This window comes from Oncorhynchus mykiss, chromosome 2, assembly GCF_057628025.1.
Source record: "Oncorhynchus mykiss isolate SJ-2025 chromosome 2, ASM5762802v1, whole genome shotgun sequence".
NCBI lineage: Eukaryota > Metazoa > Chordata > Actinopteri > Salmoniformes > Salmonidae > Oncorhynchus > Oncorhynchus mykiss.
In genome coordinates, this window is record NC_143023.1 from 68992480 (window position 1) to 69019529 (window position 27050).

The window sequence follows — 27050 nt, forward strand, 5'->3', positions numbered from 1 at the left end:
TGGGCTTTTATTTTTAATGATTCGTCATTATCATGCAAAGTGACGTTTTCGTTTGTGCTGCTGGCAGAATACTAGTGGAATGCGGATCTCTATTTTTCGGGAGCTGCCACAGCCATCGGGGTTTGAGCTGAGAAACTAGATCCTTCCTCGCTGAAACACTGCCCTACCTGTCGAATTTAAGGCAGGGATGTGTTTTTACCAGGAAAAGAAACTGCCTCAAAATATTTTGTATTTTACCTAGACAACATTTCACAATATAGGCTCACATCTGGATTCGTCACTGCACAGGCTGAATACGACATATCATGATGAAATTTGCCTAATGCTCGTCAGACGGTTTCCTCTCTCACTTTGATACATTCATTGTAGCTTAGAGTGGAAACTAATTTACATTCCGACAACGTGAGTACATAGAGGCAAACACATAGCCTATCGTTAGATGCATACGACAAATTCAATTAGAATATATTTTTTTGGGGGGGAGACAGCACAGATTGGTGATGGCTTTCGAGGTTTAGAAGCTGGCGAAATCAGATTTACAAGGTAAGGCTTTCAAGAATACTGCTTGAATTACATTTTAATTAGACTATTCATTAGGATGTGTTGGGGTTGAATGAAAAGCCTATATTTGTGAAAGAATTACGAGATGTTGGGGATATAGTCTATTTCCGTTTAATGCATCGGTTTGGTGGTCACCAATGTAGGATATCTCGTTTCTTTGTATCTTGTTGTCAGCTCTCAGTTTTAAACAGGGTGTTGTTCAATTTCTGAACTGCCCCATCGATCTGCCAGTGTTGCTAAGATACAGCAGTGCCATGAAGGATGGAGGACAAGTGCTCGGGTGAGGGGTTGTAGGGACACTGCAATTAACAGTAATAACCTATGATGCGTGCATCTCAACTGGTTCCTGACTGGTAGGCAACAATGTTTTAGGTCAAGCGTGGAGGCTCCGGCTTGGTTACTTTGTTGCACCAGGAATAGGAAAAGTTAATGGGCACGCGACATATTAGGCCTACACGTTTGTATTGTCCATTTCAAATTCACTTCTTCATTTAGAATCATGCATGTGAGCTTCAAGTTTCAATTTTTTATGTCATGTGCACAAGTACAGTGAAATGCATTTTTGCAAGCTCTAAACCCAACAATGCAGTAATCAATATCAAGTTTGCACAAAAAAATAACATAAGGCAGAACAAAAACACACAAGAAATACAAATAATAGCATATTTGCAATGTGCAGGAATACTGGAGTGATTTACACTCCATGATGATGACTAGGCATCAGGATGTATGATTAACAGAGTAGTAGAAGCATAAATGAAGATTGTATGTGAGTGTGTGTGTGCATGTGTGTTGAGTCAGTATACATGTGTGTGCATGTTATGTGTGTGTGTGGTGAGGCCTGTCAGTGTGCATGATTTTAAAAATCAAATACAGTTAGTCTAGTCATTTTGTTAGTTATTTAGCAGTCTTGCTGCTTGGGGATATAGATGTCCTGGATGGCAGGGAGCTCGGCCATAGTGATGTCCTGGATGGCACGGAGCTCGGCCTCAGTGATGTCCCGGATGGCACAGAGCTCGGCCCCAGTGATATCCTGGATGGCACGGAGCTCGGCCCCAGTGATATCCTGGATGGCACGGAGCTCGGCCCCAGTGATATCCTGGATGGCACGGAGCTCGGCCTCAGTGATGTCCTGGATGGCACGGAGCTCGGCCCCAGTGAAATCCTGGATGGCACGGAGCTCGGCCTCAGTGATGTCCTGGATGGCACCTTAGTGATTTTGACCCAGAGGAACTTGAAGCTCTCGACCTGCTCCACTTTAGCCCCGTCGATGTGGATGGGGGCGTTCTGTATTTAATGTTCTGCTATTTAATGTTTCAATGTGGTTGTGGTATCCATACCAGTTATTATTATAGGTCAATGATATGTTTTGTTATGAAGTTATTGACAGTTATGTGTAAGTTCCTATTTGTGGCCAATTTCAAAGTTTCGAAAGAATGTTGGTGTGGAGGCGACTCTCAAATTGTACCTTTAAGATAAGTGATCATAATGTAGAACTAATAGATTCATGTGTTGATATATGCACATGATAGCATACTATATGGGTATTCATCACTATTTCTTGCCAATTGAAAATATGGGTTTTTCATGCTAGCAGTCGTACCACATGTCACAGTCAATACAGTGGCAGCATAACTTGTTTTTAGAAATGTTAGCAAATTTATTGAAAATGAAATACAGAAATATCTCCTTTACACACCCCTGAGTCAATACTTTGTAGAAGCAGCTTTGGCAGCAATTACAGCTTTGAGTCTTTCTGGGTAAGTCTCTAAGAGCTCCCACACCTGGATTGTGCATCATTTGCCCAATTATTATTTTCAAAATTCTTCAAGCTCAGTCAAATTGTTTGTTGGTCATTGCTAGACAACTATTTTCAGGTTTTGCCATACATTTCAGGCAAAACTGTAACTTGGCCACTCAGGATCATTCACTGTCTCTTCTTGGTATGCAACTCTAGTATATTTGCTTACCATATTTTTATACAGGCTTTCTTCCTCTCCAACAACTGAGTTAGGAAGGACATCTATATCGTTGTAGTGACTGGGTGTATTGATACACCATCCAAAGTTTAATGTATAACTTCACCATTCTCAAAGGGATATTCAATGTCAGCTTTACCAATATGTGCCCTTTGTGAGGCATTGGAAAACATCCCTGGTCTTTGTGGTTGAATCTGTGTTTGAAATTCACTGCTTGACTGAGGGACTTTACAGATAATTCTATGTGTGGGGTACAGATGTGGTAGTAATTTAAAAAATAATGTTTAACCCTGTTATTGCACACAGAGGCAGTCCATGCAGCTAATTGCACATATTTACTCCTGAACTGATTTAGGCTTGCCATAACAAAGGGGGTTGAATACGTATTGACTGAAGACATTTTAGCATTTCATTTTTAATTAATTAGTAAAAATAACATCTTGAAAAACGTTATTCCACTTTGACATTATGGGGTATTGTGTGTAGACCAGTAACAAAAACTCTCAGACTGTAACATAACAAAATGTCGAAAAAGTCGAGGGGTGTGACATTTATCTCAGGTGGGATTAAAGGGTACAGTAGCACAAAAAGCACCCTCTCTATACAGAATGTAAATGGAAATAAATATTGTTCAATATTGTCAATACTAACTTTGCATAATATTGTAGTCTATAGTGTATATTTATACCCCAAACCAATCGTTTCCAAATAAAACTTTCCCAAATAGCAAAAAAAGAAACGTCCTCTCACTGTCAACTGCGTTCATCTTCAGCAAACTTAACATGTGTAAATATTTAAATATCTTCCACCAAGGCAAGGCAAGTTCCCGGACATTTCTGGGGGGAATGGCCCCAGCCCTCACCCTCCGATCCAACAGGTCCCAGACGTGCTCAATGGGATTGAGATCCAGGCTCTTCGCTGGCCATGGCAGAACACTGGCATACCTGTCTTGCAGGAAATCACTCCCAGAATGAGCAGTATGGCTGGTGGCATTGTCATGCTGGAGGGTCATGTCAGGATGAGCCTGCAGGAAGGGTACCACATGAGGGAGGAGGATGTCTTCCCTGTAACGCACAGCTTTGAGATTGCCTGCAATGACAACAAGCTCAGTCCGATGATGCTGTGACACACCGCCACAGACCATGACAGACCCTCCACCTCCAAATTGATCCCGCTTCAGAGTACAGGCATCGGTGTAACGCATCATTCCTTCGACGATAAACAATAATCCGACCATCATCCCTGGTGAGACAAAGTCAGTTGTTGTTGCCATCCTGTACCTGTCCCGCAGGTGTGATGCTCGGATGTACTGATCCTTTGCAGATGTTGTTACACGTGGTCTGCCACTGCGAGGACGATCAGCTGTTCGTCCTGTCTCCCTGTAGTGCTGTCTTAGGCGTCTCACAGTACGGACATTGCAATTTATTGTCCTGGCCACATCTACAGTCCTCATGCCTCCTTGCAGCATGCCTAAGGCACATTCACGCAGATGAGCAGGGACCCTGGGCATCTTTCTTTTTGTGTTTTTCAGAGTCCGTAGAAAGGCCTCTTTAGTGTCCTAAGTTTTCATAACTGTTAACTGTGACCTTAATTGTCTACCGTCTGAAAGCTGTTAGTGTCTTAACGACCGTTCCACAGGTGCATGTTCATTAATTGTTTATGGTTCATTGAACAAGCTTGGGAAACAGTGTTTAAACCCTTTACAATGAAGATCTATGAAGTTATTTGTATTTTTACGAATTATCTTTGAAAGACAGGGTCCTGAAAAAGGACGTTTCTTTTTTTTGCTGAGTTTATTTTATGAGTAGACTTTGCTATTCTGTATTTTTCACCATAAATCACTGTTGTTACAATTAGGCCCAGTATGCTCCTATTAAGCCCAGTATGCTCCTTTTAGGCCCAGTATGCTCCTATGAGGCCCAGTATGCTCCTATTAGGCCCAGTATGCTCCGTTTAGGCCCAGTATGCTCCTATTAGGCCCAGTATGCTCCTATTAAGCCTAGTTTGTATTGAAACACATGGGGATAGGGTGTTGATATCCCTAATATTCAATAAACCTGAGCATAAATGTTTTTTCTTCAGATTTAAATGTATTAAAATACCATGCATCTATCCATGGTGCCTTTGCCAAGATGAATTCATTGTTGTCTCTTTATGTAGTGTTGTGTTGTCTCTCTTGTCGTGATGTGTGTTTTGTCCTATATTTTGTATTTAATTTGTATTTTTAATCGCATCCCCCGTCCTTCAGGAGGCCTTTTGCCTTTTGGTAGGCTGTCATTGTAATTAAGAATTTGTTCTTAACTGACCTGCCTAGTTAAATAAAGGTTAAATAAAAAAATAAAAATGAAGAACAATTAAAAGCCTCTGTACTCTCTCTAAGACGTTTGATGCAGAGAGAGAAGAATAAGATCAGCATGAAGGATATCAGGGATAAAAGACCTACAAGTAGTGGAGCAAAATGGAAACAAGGGACAAGAAGATGACTATTGGATGCAGTTAAGGCCGTGGCATTGTCATATTGTTGTCTCTAATTCATCCAGGTGTTTCTATTTTTTGGTTCACCACATGTACCTCTGTCATACAACAGTAGAGAGGGAGACTAGAAACTGTCTTCAGACAGGCTTTAGGAAGACCAGATGAACTAATTCATAAGAATAGCAGTACAGCAAATGTGAATCAGCTTTCAGATAATTTATTGAAAGTTGGGTGTGTTATGGTTTTTGTTGCATGGCTTCTTATCCACAGAGGGCCATTGTGGGTTCAGGTTTGTGTTCTAACCAAGCAATAGCACACCTGATTCAACTAATGGAAGTCTATGATTAGTTGAATCAGGTGTGTACTGGTTGGCAAGAACAAAACCCTGAGCCCAAATTGATCTTGTCGGATACGATTAACATACCCCCTGTTATGAATGCTTCTTCCATGATGAATAGTAAGGATCAATTGATTTTAATATGTTTAGGGGAGATGATTATAATTTAAGCTTACATAAGACATGTCTGTTTGTACTTTTTTAACATTTGGAAGTGAATTAAAATGGATTATTGAAGAGGTGGGCTTATTAGGAACCCCCATGGGCTTAAAGGGAACATTCACTACCCATTTAGCCCAGACTGGACTTTTCACGTTTGATCAAATATTTTTATCTTACAGGAAAAAAATGGTGTAAGCAAAGTCATAAAACTTCACATGAGAGATTAATATGTTTTATGAAAATGAGGTCTGTATACGTTAGAAATGTCTAAATAGGTGCACTTACCGTACCGGTAGCCCTAATTGCACATAGCCTTAATAGCCATAGGTGTTGTGGCAGATGAAGTATAGCTTAGTGAATTGGATTTCCACTTAACACTCTAGGAATGTATGTATAGCCTAAACATTCCGTGAGGAGCTTTGAAATACAAATCCCTGTCGCAAAATTCTTCGAATGTCAGAGCGTAGGCTCACGGGCATCCGGCTCAATGGTCCAGATTGTGTCAATCATTGGCTATTTGCCATACCCTGTTTACTATATTTGGTATTGTCACTGTTTCATTTCAGTAGTTTTTTTACTCACTCAAATAATGTTTACATCAAATAACAGTTACGTTGTAATTAGCACACACACACATAATTAAAAAACATAGTAGCAGTAAGCTGTGTGTAGGAATGTGTTATTGAGATGTGAATAATTGTTGATTTTAGCGAAAATGCATTTTCTTCAGCCTAATTAATGATGGGACCGACAGAATTTAGGAGTCATTCAGCCATGGTTTGTTGGAATAGATAAGAGACTAAATGAGTCAGTTCGAGCCTGTGCTCATTGACCCATATGGTGCTGAGGTCTCGGCTCAAATTCAATATCCAGTTCTGGGACTACACTGTCAGTGATACTGCCCAGGACCTATAGAGCATTCAGCTAACTTACCATGAAGGACTACTAACTGTGCAGCCATGTATAAACCTTATTTGACAAGCACTAAAATGACAATTTAAACCAATTAATCATACTGTACCTATTTGTTGTTTACCTTTATTTAACAAATTCTTATTTTCAATGACAGCCTAGTGGGTTAACTGCCTGTTCAGGGGCAGAAGGACAGATTACCTTGTCAGCTCAGGGGTTTGAACTTGCAACCTTCCAGGTACTAGTCCAACGCTCTAACCACTAGGCTACCCTGCCACCCCTTGGGATTTATAAATTACACTGAACAAACATATAAACATACCATGTAAACTGTTGGTCCCATGTTTCATAAGCTGAAATAAAAGATCCCAGAAATGTTCCATACGCACAAAAATATTATTTCTCTCAAATGTTATGCACAAATTTGTTTACCTCCCTGTTAGTGAACATTTCTCCTTTGCCGAGATAATCCATCCACCTGACAGGTGTGGCATATCAAGAAGCTGATTAAACAGCATGATCATTACACAGGTGCACCTTGTGCTGGGGACAATAAAAGGCCACTCTAAAATGTGCACTCTTGTAACACAACACAATGCCACAGATGCCTCAGGTTTTGAGGGAGTGTGCAATTGGCATGCAGACTGCAGGAATGTCCACCAGAGCTGTTGCCAGAGAATTTAATGTTAATTATCTACCATAAGCCGCATCCAACATTGCTTTAGAGAATTTGGCAGTATGTCCAACCGGCCTCAGAACCGCAGACCACGTGTATGGCGTCGTGTGGGCAAGCGGTTTGCTGATATCACCATTGTGAACAGAGTGCCCCATGGTGGCGGTGGGGTTATGGTATGGGAAGGCATAAGCTATGGACAACAAATACAATTGCATTTTATCGATGGTAATTTGAATGCACAGAGATACCGTGACGAGATCCTGAGGCCCATTGTCGTGCCATTTATCCACCTCCATCACCTCATGTTTCAGCATGATAATGCACAGCCCCGTGTCGCAAGGATCTGTACATAATTCCTAGAAGCTGAAATTGTCCCAGTTCTTCCAAGGCCTGCATACACACTAGACATGTCACCCATTGAGCATGTTTGGGATGCTCTGGATCAAAATGTACGACAGCGTGTTCCAGTTTTGGCCGATATCCGGCAACTTTCGACCAGCCATTGAAGAGGAGTGGGACAACATTTCACAGGCCGCAGTCAACAGCCATGATCAACTCTATGAGAAAGAGATGTGTCACACTGCATGAGGCAAATGGTGGTCACACCAGATACTGACTGGCTTTCTGATCCACACCCCTACCTTTATTTTAAGGCCAAATGTATTCCCTGTCATGTGAAATCCATAGATTAGGGTCTAATGAATTTATTTCAATTGAATGATTTCCTTAAAATAACTGTAACTCAGTAAAATCTTTGAAATTGTTGCATGTTATGTTTTTATATTTTTGTGCAGTATATATATTAACTAATATTTAGCTCACAATAATAAACCCCTTTACAATCCCCTTAAAGTGTACCTTAATTAAAGTGTTACCCCACTGGGCAAAAACTGGTTGAATCAACATTTCCACTTCATGTGGAAACGTTGATTCATGTGATGACGTTGAATGAACATGGAAAACTGAATTGCATTTTAAAAAAGTCATCAAAGTAAGGGAATTTCATATTTTTTTCACCCAAATTTGAACCTAAATCAAATGACATGGTGAATTTTGGGGAGGATTTCACGTTAGTTGACAACTCGACCAAATGTAAATCAAAACTAGACGTTGAACTGACGCCTGTGCCCAGTGGGACCGGATTTTCTGTTGCACCGTTGAGGATTTTGAAAAACATTTTGTACAGGGCTAGACATGTAGACTTATATAGTCCACTCTGAAGTATTTTCCAATTGAGCTCAACAACATTCATCAATTTGATCTTTTACTAGGTTAATAATATGCTACCCAGGGAATTGAAAGTGCCAGCAGAAGTCCTATAGACACAGCTGTAACTAGGTTACTCACTTCTGAGGCCATACAGAGTGCTGTTAAAATGTGTCCGGTGAGAGTTCTAAGTAGGTTACTGTACGGAGCATCCTCCATCACAACCTAAAATAGGTTATTCACACAATGATTCAATTGCGAAGTAACCTACTGTAACATCTTTGTGCACAAGGACCTCTGTAAGTGTGCTGTAAATAGGCAGGTTGTCATGCAGACTGATGTCCGATAGAGAGGTAGATATGTTGACGTCGGGCTCATTGAGACGACATCCGGTTTGCATAGCTATCTGTAACAACACATAGTTGGACTAGGACATCCCTCCTTATTCCACTTTAGGAAACCCCTTTTTGAAGCAGAAAGTGGGAAACTGTATTTATTTTATACCCATGCCGTCTTTAAAAAAGAAAATGCTTCCAGTGTATGTGTGTGTGTGTGTGTGTGTGTGTGTGTGTGTGTGTGTGTGTTTTCACACTCAGCTACTGCCGTAACTGGCTCTGGATTCCTAACAGATGGGATAGTCTCCTTGCAGAGACAGCCATCACATCAGCTTACAGAAAATGTGATGGCTTTGTGCAGTCAGGCTTTTGATCCTGTCAGTAACAAGTTTGTCCTCACCTGGGAAATTTGATGTGTGCTCAAGCCTGGCAGGAGAAGAGACGCTTCATGAATCTAATATCCCATTTCTCCCACACACACACCTTTTATTTACAGGGGAACTTCAGACCTTGATATCCTATCCACCCCATCTTGTAGCCTACCACTGTTTTCCTTTTCATTGGGTAATTGTACATGTTTAGTCTCTTGGGTTTTACAATATTCATTGCATTTGCATATACCTCCCGTTTTAGGCTAATCCAGTATAACTGAGCTTTTTTTCAGGTAGGCCATGCTCATAACATGCCCACTGTATCCTAAGTGGTAGTGAGTGAGCCAGCTAGGGGTTAACTGTGTCAGACCAGCCCAGACTAGCTGAGGCTGCGTTCCAGGACTCTGTCACCCCTGCTTTCCACTGGATGGATGGGCTCTGCGGCGGGCCCTGGCAACGGGCCCCAGACCTGGGAGTCTGTGAGAACCTTCAATGGTCACAAACTGGCAGGAAGAGAGGCAGAGGGAGAGAGCGATGAAGGAGCAATATTAGATTGCTGTATTGAGTAATGAAGATAGAAAGGAATTGAATATGGCAAAGGGACAGAATGTGACAGTGAAATGATTGAGAAATGTGATATGGAGTGAGGATCGACAATGAGAAGGTTAAAGGGGCCACTCGGTTGAGAGAGAGAGAGAGTTAGGAGGGACGATGTGGGAGGAGGAACAGGACAGCAAGGGAGGGAGGGGTACTTGACCTTTAAGAGCCCTCTGTGTGAAGCCTCAATTTATTCTCTATTCATCCTCTATTCAGCTGTGCTTTATTGCCACGCATTTGTTTCTGCAATTTTGTCAAGGACAGCTAAAAATATCACAACCCTAATTCAACAACAATGAAATACCAATGATCCTTAACAATGGAACGTCCGCCTTGCATTATTGCTCATCGAGCACCCGCAGTCACCATTGGTTGAATTTGATAAAATTATGATAATATGTGGAGAATCTGGAAATTAAGTAGGTAATTTTACATTGTTGGTATTTAATAAAGTGAGTCAGTACACTGGCTATCTGGTGGTATCCATTGTCCTGCTAAGTGGCCTCTCCTCTGACAGTAGCCAGGCTGCATTACAGTGTTATGGCATTGAACAGAGCAGGGAGCTGAGCTGACTCACACACTCAGCAGTAGCTGGTCAGTCCTCAGAGAACAGACCTCCAAGCTAGGACTTATTGAACAGTAAGCACTGTGGAGGGAAGAGGAGAGGACATCAGGGCTACAGAGAACATTTATAGTTTAAAAATCTGAAGTCTAAAGTCAGTTTTAAGTGGTATGAAATATAGCATATCCATGATAAAACAGCTAATTATGAAATATGCCTACTGTGCCATATTCCACATGTATACACAGACAAATTATATTTATTCTCACTAACTCCCATACTGTCTCATCTACTTTGTATTATCTGAGCACTGTTACTGCTTCATACAGTTGAGCTGGTGGTAACAATGCCATAGCGAGGGTCATACAAAAACCTAAGAGACAGCACAATACTCCTCTGGAGCTCTCACTGTGGCTAGGTCTGTCGCTGTGGCTAGGTCTGTCACTGTGGCTAGGTCTGTCACTGTGGCTAGGTCTGTCCCTGTGGCTAGGTCTGTCACTGTGACTATGTCTGTCACTGTGGCTAGGTCTGTCACTGTGACTAGGTCTGTCACTGTGACTAGGTCTGTCACTGTGGCTAGGTCTGTCACTGTGGCTAGGTCTGTCACTGTGGCTAGGTCTGTCACTGTGGCTAGGTCTGTCACTGTGGCTAGGTCTGTCACTGTGGCTAGGTCTGTCACTGTGGCTAGGTCTGTCACTGTGGCTAGGTCTGTCAATGTGGCTAGGTCTGTCACTGTGGCTAGGTCTGTCACTGTGGCTAGGTCTGTCACTGTGGCTAGGTCTGTCACTGTGACTATGTCTGTCACTGTGGCTAGGTCTGTCACTGTGGCTAGGTCTGTCAATGTGGCTAGGTCTGTCACTGTGGCTAGGTCTGTCACTGTGGTTAGGTCTGTCACTGTGGCTAGGTCTGTCACTGTGGCTAGGTCTGTCACTGTGGCTAGGTCTGTCACTGTGGCTAGGTCTGTCACTGTGGCTAGGTCTGTCACTGTGGCTAGGTCTGTCACTGTGGCTAGGTCTGTCACTGTGGCTAGGTCTGTCACTGTGACTAGGTCTGTCACTGTGGCTAGGTCTGTCACTGTGGCTAGGTCTGTCACTGTGGCTAGGTCTGTCATTCTCTTGCCTATTCCTTTTGGATTAATAAACTTTGTAAGACTCCAACCATTTGCCTCCTTTGTCTGCATCTGGGCCTCGCCTTGTGTCATGATACAACGTCTACTGTTGAAGTAGTTTTTTCATCACTTCTTTTTGCTACAATGCCATGGCAGCCAGCTGTGAGTCAATGTTTCCAGGGCAACAGAGGCACCTCACGCCCCCAGACCCCCACAACCCCATGTACAAAATCAGGACAGAGATGGAACAAAGAGTCTTACTTTGTGTGTGTGTGCGCATGCAGTGTGTGGGTTAACGGAAGAGACGACTGAGGGTGCGGTCACTCACGGACTTGACATGCACCATGACCACTGCATCATACAGGAGCAGTGAGTGAGACCAGAGCCAAGCATGTGGTTGTTGCTTGTGCTGTATCTTCCTGTCACAGGAAGATAGATATAGCGTATCTCTCTACAGGTAGCAATCACTCAAGTCTCAATCCTCTCTCCTGAATCTCCCTCCAACTTCCACGCTCCGTTCAATCTCTCTCCCTCTCCTTCTCTTTTTCTTGCTCTTTTTTGATGTCCCTGTTCTCAAGGATCCTTAAGTAGGCTCCACAGCTTTAAGGAACAAATGTAATGCTTGCTGGTGAATATGTAATCTAAGATATATATTTTTTCTAATTGGGAACAATGCAAGGCATTATTGGAGCTTTTAGCACTACGCCCACATGGAATCACAGTGCCTATAATTGAATCTGAAGCTGAGGCAGCAGTACCCAGCAGCCTGCCATAGCCACCTGTTTAGTTCAGTGGAGCTAGGCTGTTCCACTGCCCGTGTGTACTTTACTGATCTCTTCTTCCTGAGTATTAGTGTGTGCTGTATGCTATTGTTTTGGGAAGCATTTTGGTAAGCCCAGGCTGGCCCACTTGTAAACTATGAAGTGTTTGTTGCTCATAAGTCTTTTCTGTCTCTTAGTCTTTCCTTGTCTTTCTGTAAATTTGATTCAGTGAGCGTTCTCACACATCTCTCACATCTCTCACACATCTCTGCTGACCGCACAAAGAAGCAGTCCAGTCTATTATTCTGGTAGTCATGGAAACCTGGAGTCTCCTCTTTGGTGAAAGCCATAGTACCATGTTAACAGAGAACAGAGTACAGACACTGATACACCTTTTACCAATAGCTCAAACATTGTAATTACAACAGGTGTCTATGTAAGGGGGTAAATCCATTTGAAATCAATCACTATTTGACAGCATCCCGTTTGATTTAAACAAAACCTGCCATACATGTTTGCCCATGGAAGAAGTGGTCCGAAAGTTGACCCATTTGTCATACCCCGCCATACCATGAGACATGCATGTCTTCATCACTGGAAAATATAAAAGGTTGAGTTTGATGTCATTTAAACACTTACAAACAGGGTTGTCAAGCTGTTGTATAATTATTTAAAAAAAACTTTAAACGTAAATGATCTAAAAACGCGTAGACTCTACTTTACTGAGGTGTTGTGTTGTGCCGCCATCAGTTCAGACACAACGTACTCTGGAGTACAGGGTTGGTGTCAATTCAATCATAGAAATATAATTAATAGAATGGACCTATCCCTTCAGACCACTGCAATTTAGTTGGTACACCATTCAAATTAAATTGACATTTGACTTATAATTACTACCAAAAAGATGGCTGCCGGTCCACCCACCTTTGAATGTCAACTTAAACGGTCATGTCTATTCTATTATCTATATTTCTATGATTTCAATAGGTCTCCTATGGTCCTGTGTAGCTCAGTTGGTAAAGCATGGTGCTTGCAACTCCAGGGTTGTGGGTTTGATTCCCACAGGGGACCAGTGTGAAAATGTATCCACTCACAACTGTAAGTCACTCTGGATAAAAGTGTCTGCTAAATGACTCAAATGTAAGCAAGTTGTGGGGGAAAATATGACTTTCACCAATTCATATACATTTTTTGTGTTGCTTGTATCTAAACTAAAGGGGATAATTTTAAAATTATACCCTTCAGTTGGGGTCTCTATAAGCTTGAATATGAGTTCCTAAACCTAGCATGAAAGTGCATCCTTGTAGCTGTGTGGGCTGATATAGTCAAATGTTTGCCTTGGGGTAAGTTGAGCCAATGGGAAGTTGAGCAAATAGATGTGTTTTCCTCCCAGATGTAATGCATGGCATTATCACTGGGATACGAGCTAACAACAAGGTCAACAATAAATAATAATAATAATAAAGTACTAAGTATTTGTTTGGTGTTAAGATTGTGTTAAAGGATGCTTCAATTATTTAAAGACAAAAAAGTGATTGTGATTGTGTTGAATTGTGTTTGGGGAATAAACTGTCATGTTTACATGCATTCTGATTATTTCCAAGGATACACAAAATCTTGAAATATATGTAGATATCTTTGATAGAAAGAATACTATATGTCCCTTGACGGAGTGATGCTGAATGTAATTTGTACATTTAGTACAAATCAAAAAGGGATTGAATTCAAATGGATTTGCCCAAGAGCTTACCTACACTGTTGCTCTCTGTGAGCTCTGTATTGTATTGTGGTTGCATAATTGCCAGCATATTATGGTCGAGTCACTGTGGAACATTATTTGGTGATTGTCTCTTTCTTTCTACATGTCATCTCTGGTCTTTGGCAGCAGAGTGCCTTAGCCATACTGTAGAGACATTCTCTTTTCATCTATAAGCTCCTAGGAGAGGCCCAAAGATAGAAGCACATCCTCTGTTCTGTCCTCAGAGACAAGCCTGAGAATGAGAGGGAAATGAGGTGTTTGGGAGGAAAGAGGAAGTCAAAGAGCATAAGCAGTAGAGATGGAAAGCGGTTTTAGGCTGAAGCAGGGGAATATGGGAGATGGAGAATCTGCTATACTGTGAGGACAAATTCTACTTCTGTTTTGTGTGTTTGTGTATAAAGACCAAGGGAAAGAGTAAAGGCCGAGAGGGGCTCAGACGTGGCTTTCTTCACAGTAGACACAATACCTTGAACGACACAAAAGCTTTAAAATCAAATACTGTCATAAAGTCAAATACCAAGGTAAATGTCAGTATCTATATTCCTGGGAATCACCACAATGCCTGTGTGTTATAAATGCACTATTGATTCACACCCTCACTTATTTTATCTCCTCTCTCCAGGGGTCTACTGCTTCCTGAACAACAGTGTGTTGGTGTCTCAGGGGGACAGGGATCTGGAAACAAGTAGATAGGGAGCAGGAGATATAGGAGCTACAGGGGCCACGGTGTCTATCTGGTCCTCTGTTTCCCTGTGAGGCTGTCTTTTTGTCAGGGATCGAGAGGTGGACACACATACAGCCAAGGACTGGCTAACAGCAGGACTAAACCACTCTGAAGGGCACTGGAGGGCCACTGGGCAGAAGGTTGGCATCTGGCTGGCAGAGAGCGGGCACTGTGGTGGGAAGGCGACCGCAGCATCGAGATTACAGATTAGGCAGAACAGCAGGTCAGGGCACATTATCCTGACACAATCTGTACTTCCACCAACACCACACCGCAGAATTCAATTAAACCCTACTGCTCCTGCTACTGGCAGGCAGTGGCCCAGCCTCACACACATACACATATACACAAATAATCTCCACTGCTGGACAGCTACTGAGCCCCCCTCGCTTCCCTGCTGTCCTGTTTGACGATCAGCGCCAGATGGAGTGATGGGATTTTTTGATTTTGATTGGTTTATCTTTTTTTTCAATCGAGTCACTCATTGCCTCACGGTTCCTTGGAGATCATTCATTGGTAAGCTGTTTTAAGGTCACCATATCTACTTTTCTTAAGATTCTGGGTCAGTCCCCTTTGTCATTATGGTCAGAATGCTTTGATTACTTCGGGGGTTTTACTGTATTCTGTTTTTACTCTGGCTGAAAACCACTGGAATTTAGACAGAGAACCTGGACCCAGGGCATTAGAATGGCTGGTAGATGCTCAGTCTGCCAACACAGGGACACACACCACTCACAGCCTCAATGAGAACTAGACTACAGGGCTCCAGACCCTATGTTTCAGAGCTGAACCCAAGGTCCTGAGTAGCTCTGCTACTCTGAGATGACACTAATGACTCAGTACCTGACTTTTACCATGGATATCACTGTAGGTGGATACGACTGCTAACCAAGGTTAACGCAGCGTGATAGGCTCTGACAGGTTCTCAGACTAACAGTGTACAATTTGTGTTGATTTCGTCAGTTTTTTATGTGCAGACACTCTGCTGGAGCTCCCATCCAGGACTTGAGCAGTGCTGTGTGTGGAAAGTCGGGGCTGGGTGGAAGGTGTGAAGAGCGGCAGCCACGTGTGGAGAGACAGAGAGTGAAGGGAGCAACACACAACTCTTGGAGAAACTGTTTAGTGTGAGACACTGAGAGACACACTGTGGTGCAGCGGCTCTCCCTCTCTCTGTTTGACGGACTGGAAGAGTGTTCTCTCTGAGCCAGCGTGAGCCAGCCTGCACGCTGAGTGGAGCTGAGGCCAGTAGGGTGGGGACAGTGGCAGGGAGCGGTGCATGGCAGTGGGGGGGCCGGGTGCCATCCGTCACCCAGCACCGGGAGGGGCGCTGGGGTTGGGGCTGGGTGTGGGGCGGCCCTGGGGGGGCGAGGGGCCAGAGGTCAGGGAAGCTGAGGCCCTGGTTGACAGGCGGGGCCAGCGTGGAGCGGGGGTGTCGGCCGGGGTCTAGCGACGGTGGAGGAGGGGGCATGCGGTGCTCACTGAGGGTGTGGGTGCTGCTGGGCTCCCTGGGCCTGGTCTTTCTCACCTCCCTCTTCTTCTCCATCTCCCTGAGGGGGGGCGTCGGCCTGCCCTACCTAGACCCACCCGGATGGGAGGAGTCTCGCCGAGTTAAACTAGTGCCCAACTACGCTGGTGCCCACCAGCTAAGCCCTCTAGAGGGCACCCAGCAGGAGAAGACATGTGCCTGCCCCCGCTGTGTGGGAGACCCTGGGGTGTCGGACTGGTTTGATGAGAACTACGACCCGGACATTTCCCCCGTGTGGACACGGGACAACATCCAGCTACCTTCAGATGTCTACTATTGGTGGGTGGTAAGTGATCCAGTTGAACACCACCTATTTTTACTCCATTTTACCCATCCTCTTTCGTTCTTCTGGTCTCCATGGAAAGAATGAGAGCAGCTCTGCCAATCATATTAAAAGAAGACAGAGCTGTAAATGTCCTTGGAAGTTCTGTTTGAATTACTGTAAGGAAATCAAGCCTATGTGATCACTTGGATAAAAGTGGTTGTTATTTCTAACACTAACGTAGAGGAGGTGGGAGTTCAGAGGTTTAGCCTATTTAGCGTCACGTCCTTGAGCTGCTGGCTTTATATATATCCCACTAGATAATTAGGTGAGATTGTAAACAGAAGTAGACCGGCCAGTGCCGAAACAGTGTAAAGTAAACGAGATTAGAGAGAGGAGGAACTAATGAGGTAGGGAAAGGTGAAGGAGTGCATAGATTAGGATTAATGCATCTCCTGTAAAGTCAAAAGTCTGCCATTTTGAGTTGGTTAGAAGATATTGTTTTAGGAACATATCTGTTATGGAATTGGCTAGTCTTTGAGCAGAGTGCTGGCCCCTTACACTCTCAAAAAAAGGGTACAATTAGAGTACAGTATTGTTCTCGGGGGTACAAAAATATCCACATACACATAATGTACCTTCAGACATACACATATAATCTCTATTCGGTGCCTTTTAGGGTACATGTGTTGATAATCTAGTATAATGGTCCACTTTTCTACCCAATATTTTGGATATAAAGGTACAGTACAATCAGCACAAACTCGCAAAAACCTTGACCATCTGTCATATTTCCCAACATGCTCTATTGTGGGTATTTAAAAAAAAATGGTTTGTTTCAATGTGTTCTTTGCATGCACATTGACTGATTGATCTTATGCTACACAAAGGTAAATAACATACACTACAGTTCAAAAGTTTGGTGTCACTTAGAAATGTCCTTGTTTTTGAAAGAAAAACACATTTTTTGTCCATTTTTGTCCATCATCAAATTGATCAGAAATACAGTGTAGACGTTGTCAATGTTGTAAATGACTATTGTAGCTGGAAACGGCAGATTTTTTAAATGGAATATCTACATAGGCGTACAGAGGCCCATTATCAGCAACCATTGCTTAGCTAATCCAAGTTTATAATTTAAAAGGCTAATTGATCATTAGAAAACCCTTTTGCAATTATGTTAGCACAGCTGAAAACTGTTGTTAAAGAAGCAATACAACTGGCCTTCTTTAGACTAGTTTAGTATCTGGAGCATCAGTATTTGTGGGTTTGATTACAGCCTCAAAATGACCAGAAACAAATAACTTTCTTCTGAAACTCGTCACTCTATTCTTGTTCTGAGAAATTAAGGCTATTCCGTGCGAGAAATTGCCAAGAAACGGAATATCTCGTACAACGCTGTTTACTACTCCCTTCACAGAACAGCGCAAACTGGCACTAACCAGAATAGAAAGAGGAGTGGGAGGCCCCGGTGCACAACTGAGCAAGAGGACAAGTACATTAGATTGTCTAGTTTGAGAAACAGATGCCTCACAAGTCCTAAACTGGCAGCTTTATTAAATAGTACCCGCAAAACACCAGTCTCAATGTCAACCGTGAAGAGGCGATTCCAGGATGCTGGCCTACTAGGCAGTGATACAGCCTGTGATACAGCCTGGATTCAAACCAGGGACTGGCCTTAGACCGCTGCGCCACTCAGTGTATATACCTGGTATAAGGGAGAGGTGCAATGAAGAGTATAGTCATAGTTTCTCTACAATGAAGCCTGAGAGGAGCAGAGCAGGAGCAGAGCAGGAAAGACACTGTCTGGCAGCAGCAATGCCCACTAAACATCTGCCAAGAATTAGTGACCCTGCAGAAATCCGCTGTGCAGTGCCAGGCGTTGGCATCGAGGAGAGGGAGAGAGATGAGAGAGGGAGCAAGAGAGATAGAGGAAAGGGTAGAGGGGGAGCAATGGGGAGAGAGGAAAAGAGAGAGACAGTGAGAGGGTCATGTAGGGGAAACTGAGAATTGGGGAGGAGGTGGCAGGGGGGAGCAGCTGTGCGAGAGAGAGAAACAGGGTTGCTGGTGGGAGAGGGAGAGGTATTTGAAGGAGGTGCCAATAGTCTGATGGAACTATTCTGTTTCTTTGTTGGGAGGCGCTCAGATAGCCAGGTGTTGAACAACAGCCTCTCATTTTCACCTTCAGTGTTTATACATAGATGTCCTCTCTCATCCATTTCCCCCCAAAACATCTTACCTCTTTTCACGTTCATTTAAATATTCAGTTTCCTATTCTTTTTTTCATGAATCACTACTACACCCTCCCCCTCTGCCCTATTTCGACATCCTGGTGGAGGAAAGAGTGTCCTTTTCTGCCCTCAGAACCACCTCTTCTTCTCCCATCCCATCCCCCTCTCCTCAGCCAGTCTCAGTGGCCTGTCCTCCCATATGAGTCTATGGTACTGCCACTGCCTGCTCTCCTGACCGTGCTGCCTCTCTGTCGCCCCCTGCATGTAGATGCTGCAGCCTCAGTTCAAGCCCCACACTATCCAGCAGGTGCTGCTGCGGCTGTTCCAGGTGATCCCAGGCCGCTCCCCCTACGGCTCTTGGGACCCCGCCCGCTGCCTGCGCTGTGCAGTGGTGGGGAACTCAGGCAACATGCGTGGGGCTGGGTATGGGCCCACCATAGACGGCCACAACTACATCATGAGGTGAGGAAGGGAAGGAGAGGGGGTGGGAGAGAAAGAGGATGCTTGTTTTCTAAATCTGTTTATTAGCTGTTAATTAAGTTGTATTATACCGTGTATAATACTACGATTGTAAGCTTTCGTATCTCTGCAGAATATTGTGTACCCTTATGGTGGGTGGGGAGGGGGCGTAGGGTGTCCTCAACAATGGGTTCTGCTGATGTCTTGAGTCTGATTATGTTTGATGAAATCTTCCCTCCTCATTGGCTGGATAATTGGTCATGTGACCAGCAGCTCTCCCTCGGCTGCAGCTTTGTGTCTTAAGAAGATAAAGGCAGCAAAACATATAGATTATAACGGTAATGCACTAAATCCTACTGAGCTAATCCCTCTCCCTGTCTGTCTGCAAACACACACAGACCGACAGACACATACATAGCATATACTCACACAAACATTACACATGCACAGCCATGCATACAGTCCACTATACAATTGCACACACACATAACACATATGCAATCCATGGACAGGGATGGAGACAATCAGTGACAATATCTAAGCACGGCAGTGGGTTTGCATATGAGATAGGGGAAAGAGAGAGTGTTTTTAATGACAGTAGAATGTGTGTGGGTGGATAAATAACAGTAATGAAACTCAGCACAGCATCCAGGGATCAGCAGCCATTTGCTGCCTTCTGAAGCCTGCCTGCGTGGGCCCAACCAGCTACTAGTCTGTCTGTCTGTCTGTCTGTCTGTCTGTCTGTCTGTCTGTCTGTCTGTCTGTCTGTCTGTCTGTCTGTCATTCTTCCCAAATGTCTTGATATCCATCTGTCTGTCTGTCTGTCATTCTTCCCTAATGTCTTGATATCCCTCTGTCTCTGTCTGTCTGTCTGTCTGTCTGTCTGTCTGTCTGTCTTTGGAGTTACTTCCAGCATGGTCTAATTCCCTGTGTCTGTCCTGTCTGTGTCCTTCAGGATCAACCTGGCTCCCACGGTGGGCTATGAGGAGGATGCAGGCAGCCATACCACTCACCACTTCATGTACCCAGAGAGTGCCAAGAACCTGGCAGCCAATGTCAGCTTCGTCCTGGTGCCCTTCAAGACCCTGGACCTGCTGTGGATCACCAGCGCACTCTCCACTGGACAGATCCGCTTGTAAGAGCAATGCTCACACACACATGTGCATTTACGCATGGACACATACACACACACACACACACACACACACACACACAGTCCTACACATTCAAACTCAATCCAGCTCCATTTATATTGCTTTAACACACACACGTTTTCACACTAGCAGATTTTGTTCACATGTTCAAAGTGACCTGCTGCTTCACACCTTCACAAGCACAGTGCCACTCTCTCTCTCTCGCTCTCTCTTCGCTCTCTCCTCCCAGTCCAGGTCAGAGCACATCATCAACAGAGCACTCTCTCTGTGGAAACACCGGAACGTGCCATCTGTGAATCATTCAATCACTTAAAAGCAATTTAGAAAGTAAAGGATAAAAGAGTGTTTCATCTCTCTCTCTCTCTCTCTCTCTCAGTACCTACGCCCCTGTGAAGCAGTTTCTACGGGTGGACAAAGACAAGGTACTACATCTATCATCAGAATCTCTCCGATCTCTTATATGTGTCAGTCAATGGTACTTTTCAACGGAACATAATTGTAGCTGAAGAACCCTTTTAGGTGCTAGGTATCACCTTTTATTCTAAGAGTGTAGCTGTGCTGTTGAGGAACTAGAGCAAGCACACTTGTAGTTGTTTTGTTTGGAACACAGCCCTGCATCCCTGATATCACACATGCAATCCAAAAGCGGTCCATTATAAATCGAAATCTTGGTCCGGTGGGCATAATTTAAAAGCTTATTCTATTAGCCAGTACGACTAGCTAAGTTATACAAACGGATCATAATTTGCATACAGGTGCGTGGGTCTCGCCAATTTTCTTCACAGTAGACAAGCAGGCTCATTCTGTTCAGAATAACCTAAGGGATGACGCTATGTCATCTTATAAGTGTACAAACATAATGATCATAAACGTTGACGCTGTATATGACATGACTTTTATGAAATGGAAATGTGAAGTGCACGTTTGGACGGGTCTCTGGCTTGCTTGTATGACATCAAAGCAGTATTTACAATCCTCAACGTCTCATCTTTCACAATACATCGAGTCCTCATAATTTACAGCATTTCCTTCACTCAGTCAACCAAAAATGTGCAAAAGTCTTAATATCCTAATGTTTCTTTAGACCTGCCTAAACGAAGGGAAAAAATGGCTCTGTTAGAATGTAGCTGCCCCAAGGCTGCGTCATTGCCAGCTATTGTTATTAATCGAGGCCCGGCTATTTCAGTGTTAAACGGCCATATGGCACTGCACATATGCTTTTGGGTCAAGTGCAAGTTGCCGATGGTTGATGATCACTTGTGATTTATCAGGTCTTTGTTAATTGCTGCAGTTGTGAACCTTAGGAAATATATAACTGAAATTGTTCAAGGAAGAAATGAATGCGATTCTGTAGATGCTCTGTTTTTAATTTAAATAGATGTTCTACCTTGTATTGCATACTTTTTATTTGACCATATCATGTTTTAAGTTATTTCTAGCCGTTGGTGGAGCTTTAGGTATTGTCTACTAATGTAGCCAGCTTTTGGGGAGTAACAAGAAATGTATAAATGTTTATAAAGTATATATAGTTACTAAATGTTTCTTAAGGCTCTACATTAATCAACAACTGAAGAAGTAAGTGTATGTAATGACATTTACAAATGCATTCATTTCACAATTTATAAATATCCCATTCATGATATATATAAATACCTTATAAATAATCTTGTGAATTGACAATAACTTCTTTATAACTGGTACATTATTAGAACATTATTAATAATAAAAAATGGTGGACATACTATGATCAAACACCTTATTCATTATCATATAAATCATGAATAAATAATTACAAATGTTTAAATGTGTAAATGGCTATTTAGTGATTTCTTATTGACATTTACAAATGTAGGAAGAATTATTAATAAATGGTAAGTCAACTCTTTACAAACTGTTTATCTCCACAGGTTCAGATTTTTAACCCAGCCTTCTTCAAGTACATCCATGACCGCTGGACCAGGCACCACGGACGCTACCCCTCCACAGGCATGCTGGTTCTGTTCTTCGCTCTGCACGTGTGTGACGAAGTGAGGCGCTCACACACACGCACACACACACACACACACACACACACACACACACACACACACACACACACACACACACACACACACACCCACGTTCGTCTCTCGGTCTGTTAGGATTGACATGAACAGGATTTGTTGGTCTATCTGTAATGTTTGAAAACCTTGGTCTTGTTTTCCAGGTGAATGTTTTTGGCTTTGGCGCTGACAGTCGAGGCAACTGGCACCACTATTGGGAGCAGAACCGCTACTCTGGAGAGTTCCGGAAAACAGGGGTACATGACGCAGACTACGAGGCCCAGATCATTGACTCCCTGGCGAAGGCTGGAAAGATCACAGTTTTCCCAGGAAAGTGAGGGCTGGAGGTGTGGTGGGCTGGCTTACAGGAACACTAGAGTAACCATCACCACCATCTTTATGTGCTTAGTTATCTGTTTCTTTGTGATTGGCATAGAGAGGGTTCCATAACACTAGATCATACGTTGCCTAATGACCCTGTTCCCATTGTGCAGGAGGGTAAGATGCTGATGGTTGTGAGTGGAACTACATGTGACTACACACTCTGCCCCCAACAGGCCTACCTCCATAGCCCTCGGCCCTGAGGAGAAATGAACGGTCAGAACTATAGGAATAATGTAGTGGGGGCGGAGAAGTCTGGTCTAGCCACTGTATGGACCTGTGAACCAGTCCCATCCACAATCCCAACTCCTGCTCATCCGCAGGGGGTTGAGTCATCACACGCCTTAGGGGTCTCACACCCAGAGACTCAGCCCCCCTCCCACTCTGTAGCCACCACCCTAAATGTCATGGCAACAAGTGACAGACACTGATCTACCCCTGCCGTGTTCACACCCACCTGTATAGCTGCTGTTAAAGCCCCCTTGCCCCTCGGAGCTGGGAGTACTAGGTAGTTGAAGTTTCCGTGGTTGGAAGTCCAGAGGCTTACTGTTGTAATTATATTACTATCATGTTGAAGGTATGTACGGCCCACAGGGATTTGACCACATATACAGTATTAACCGTTTGATTTGTTTTAACCATTTTAAGTGACTAATCATCCTGCTAATTAGGTGGATTGGGGAGAGGCTTACACATGGTCAACAACAACACAAGCAGACATATCGCGCGCGATAAGACTAACACTACTCACTCATTAACATACACACACACTCTTCCACACATACACCGTTCACACAATGCTCTTGGTCATTTAGAGCTAATACCACTAGTATAGGACTGAGTACAAAGAGCTCACACTAAAATGACCTGCTGCCTGTTAAGGGATACTGCATCACTCTGAGGCCCATACATTATATGTACATAGGACAAACTGAAGGCTGCCTCCTCTGTGTCTAATGATGGCCACTTGATAATGGAAAGTAATATGGCACAACATAACTAACCGGACTGCTAGTAAAAAATGCCACTATATTTTCAGATCAGAGTTTATGAACTCTAAAAAGGTAGGTAGCTTAGCGGGTAGTCTAGGCAGGTAGTCTAGCAATTAAGAGTGTCGGCCAGTAACTGAAAGGTTGCTGGTTCAAATCCCTGAGCTGACTCGGTTAGAAATCTGTCTGTGCTCTTGAGCAACACACTTAACCCTATTGCTTTTGTAAGTAGCTCTGGATAAGGGCGTGTGCTAGTTTAGTTAAATGTAAAAACTGTCTTTAGTCCTGGCGGCAGTAGTTCTTAGCCAGTTTGGCAATGTGACATTCAGTTAAGGATTTCTGCTGTTGTGTAATCCTATGATGATATCATAAATATGGTATATACCATTATGTACTGTATGATATATACTTGTATTATATATATCCTTTGCACATCATGGCGTTCTTATCTGACACTCTGACATTGAGTTGGGCAGATCACTGTAACTGATTCCCTAGACGTACTCATTTCTGTGTGGAATGTTTGTTTTGTTTCAGGTATGTGTCTCTACCTGACACACATACTTTAAGGACATCTACGGAGTGCCAGTAAGTTTTTATCAGCCCTCACTCCATACTAGTGTGTGTGAGAGAGAGTGCTGTAAACAAAATTGTGTGATTTACATAGTGTTGTCAAAGTGAGATTTTCAGTTAGACCCCCTCATAACAAAATAGACACATATCAGAAATGTACAGCAATGTGACAACACACACACACATCCATGCTTGCGTGCCTTGTCCCAGTGTTGGACATACCTTTCCTGCAGTGCACCATAAACCTCAGTACACGTGTGCTACCTTAAGCTTGATTTAGTCTGCACAGGACATTCACACAAACCCAAAGCCCCTTCTACTATGGGTACTGCTATTGTGATCATAACAGCGTGTCAGCCATGTCTCTTACACACATACACATATTCTGAGGGCTTCAAATGTCTTCTCTGACTTAGACCATACACCTTATATTATACCCACCCCCCCTGGTCTCGCCTGGCTGAGAGCTGTGCCTTCTGGACCCATATGATTCACTCTGCCTTTCTCTTGGAGCCACGTAGAGGCTTCCTTTATGCTGTTGCTTTTTAAACAACTCATTATCTAGAGATGAAAGAAAATCAACTCTTATCTGTGACTAGAAACAGGTAAAGTTGATGACTATGCTTGTATTCATTTGCTCTTTTCAATCAGTGTTTTGCCATTGTGTCTGTGATTCGTATCTGCTGAGGTATCGTGTTCAAGATGACAGCCGATGGCATTGTGTCTAGTGGTTAAAACATGTCTCCACCTTATGTCTGTGTTTTACATGGAATGTTTCTTAGTAAGTACAGTGCCTTGCGAAAGTATTCGGCCCCCTTGAACTTTGCGACCTTTTGCCACATTTCAGGCTTCAAACATAAAGATATAAAACTGTATTTTTTTGTGAAGAATCAACAACAAGTGGGACACAATCATGAAGTGGAACGACATTTATTGGATATTTCAAACTTTTTTAACAAATCAAAAACTGAAAAATTGGGCGTGCAAAATTATTCAGCCCCCTTAAGTTAATACTTTGTAGCGCCACCTTTTGCTGCGATTACAGCTGTAAGTCGCTTGGGGTATGTCTCTATCAGTTTTGCACATCGAGAGACTGAAATTCTTTCCCATTCCTCCTTGCAAAACAGCTCGAGCTCAGTGAGGTTGGATGGAGAGCATTTGTGAACAGCAGTTTTCAGTTCTTTCCACAGATTCTCGATTGGATTCAGGTCTGGACTTTGACTTGGCCATTCTAACACCTGGATATGTTTATTTTTGAACCATTCCATTGTAGATTTTGCTTTATGTTTTGGATCATTGTCTTGTTGGAAGACAAATCTCCGTCCCAGTCTCAGGTCTTTTGCAGACTCCATCAGGTTTTCTTCCAGAATGGTCCTGTATTTGGCTCCATCCATCTTCCCATCAATTTTAACCATCTTCCCTGTCCCTGCTGAAGAAAAGCAGGCCCAAACCATGATGCTGCCACCACCATGTTTGACAGTGGGGATGGTGTGTTCAGCTGTGTTGCTTTTACGCCAAACATAACGTTTTGCATTGTTGCCAAAAAGTTCAATTTTGGTTTCATCTGACCAGAGCACCTTCTTCCACATGTTTGGTGTGTCTCCCAGGTGGCTTGTGGCAAACTTTAAACAACACTTTTTATGGATATCTTTAAGAAATGGCTTTCTTCTTGCCACTCTTCCATAAAGGCCAGATTTGTGCAATATACGACTGACTATCACAGTGCAGGTGCATTTATACGGAGACTTGATTACACACAGGTGGATTGTATTTATCATCATTAGTCATTTAGGTCAACATTGGATCATTCAGAGATCCTCACTGAACTTCTGGAGAGAGTTTGCTGCACTGAAAGTAAAGGGGCTGAATAATTTTGCACGCCCAATTCTTCAGTTTTTGATTTGTTAAAAAAGTTTGAAATATCCCATAAATGTCGTTCCACTTCATGATTGTGTCCCGCTTGTTGTTGATTCTTCACAAAAAAATACAGTTTTATATCTTTATGTTTGAAGCCTGAAATGTGGCAAAAGGTCGCAAATTTCAAGGGGGCCGAATACTTTCGCAAGGCACTGTATACCCAACACTTTCCTGGGTGATCCTACTGACTACGCCAGAAATAAAATGTGCAATACATACTCAAAGAGAATCAAACACAATGGACATGGTTCTAATGATTGGACATAACTTTAATTCCGTTACTCCCAATTACTTATGTAATTACTGTTTATACAACAGGACAATACCCATATCTACTGTAACAATAAAGCTAGCACATTGAAGCTGAACGCCACGTTTTAGCTCAACGTGCATAAGGATACAGTATGTTCCCCAATATGTTGTTCGATTGCTGTGTACACTGTGGGGAACTGACTGTGTAAAAGGTGAGAAATCCTTTTCAACTCTGCTGTCCCTGATAGTATTATTCCGTAATGGATAGTTTTGAATGTATTTGAGTTCATCGGGTCTGGCTTGAGTGGCTTCTAGTGATAACTGAATGGTCTCTTATGAAGCATCTATGCTGTTGCAGTGTTTTGATGGTTTCATCTCCAGCTCTTCATTAGAGGTCTCTTGTGCACAACAACAATATATACCGACAACAGACTGATGGTACCATCAGTGTTACTATCATTATTACCAATAGTATCCTCATTAGTATTATGACTGTCATTGGTTGTAAGCACTCTCTCCTTACTACTTAAAACCTCAGTGTGTGTGATGGACTGTTTTTAATCACATGCTGTTGTGAAAATAAAAGCAACATGAAAAAATTGTGGTTTTCTGGGTCTTTTCTACAGTGGGGCAGTAAGAGCACTTACAACACATCAGCCCCTGTACTAACGCTGGACATCGTTACCTAGCATCAGACTGACCAGATAAATAGGTAATCTGATCATCACCTATGGAGAAGA

General features: G+C 43.1%; 1 protein-coding gene across 2 annotated transcripts; it reads left to right on the plus strand.

Annotated features, from left to right (window-relative positions):
• The first annotated feature begins 59 nt into the window (after positions 1-59).
• st3gal2 (ST3 beta-galactoside alpha-2,3-sialyltransferase 2) lies at positions 60-26087 on the plus strand. Of its 2 annotated transcripts, XM_036954204.2 has the most exons (8): positions 60-543; positions 14424-15041; positions 15489-16336; positions 18812-19005; positions 19958-20137; positions 20533-20578; positions 22064-22183; positions 22363-26087. In XM_036954204.2, the coding sequence occupies exons 3-8, from the start codon at positions 15992-15994 to the stop codon at positions 22534-22536; spliced, it is 1059 nt and encodes a 352-aa protein (XP_036810099.1). In that variant the 5' UTR covers positions 60-543; positions 14424-15041; positions 15489-15991; the 3' UTR covers positions 22537-26087. The 2 variants fall into 2 exon arrangements, with proteins under 2 accessions (XP_036810099.1, XP_090062082.1); XM_090205956.1 differs by having other exon boundaries at positions 14424-16336.
• Positions 26088-27050: the final 963 nt, after the last annotated feature.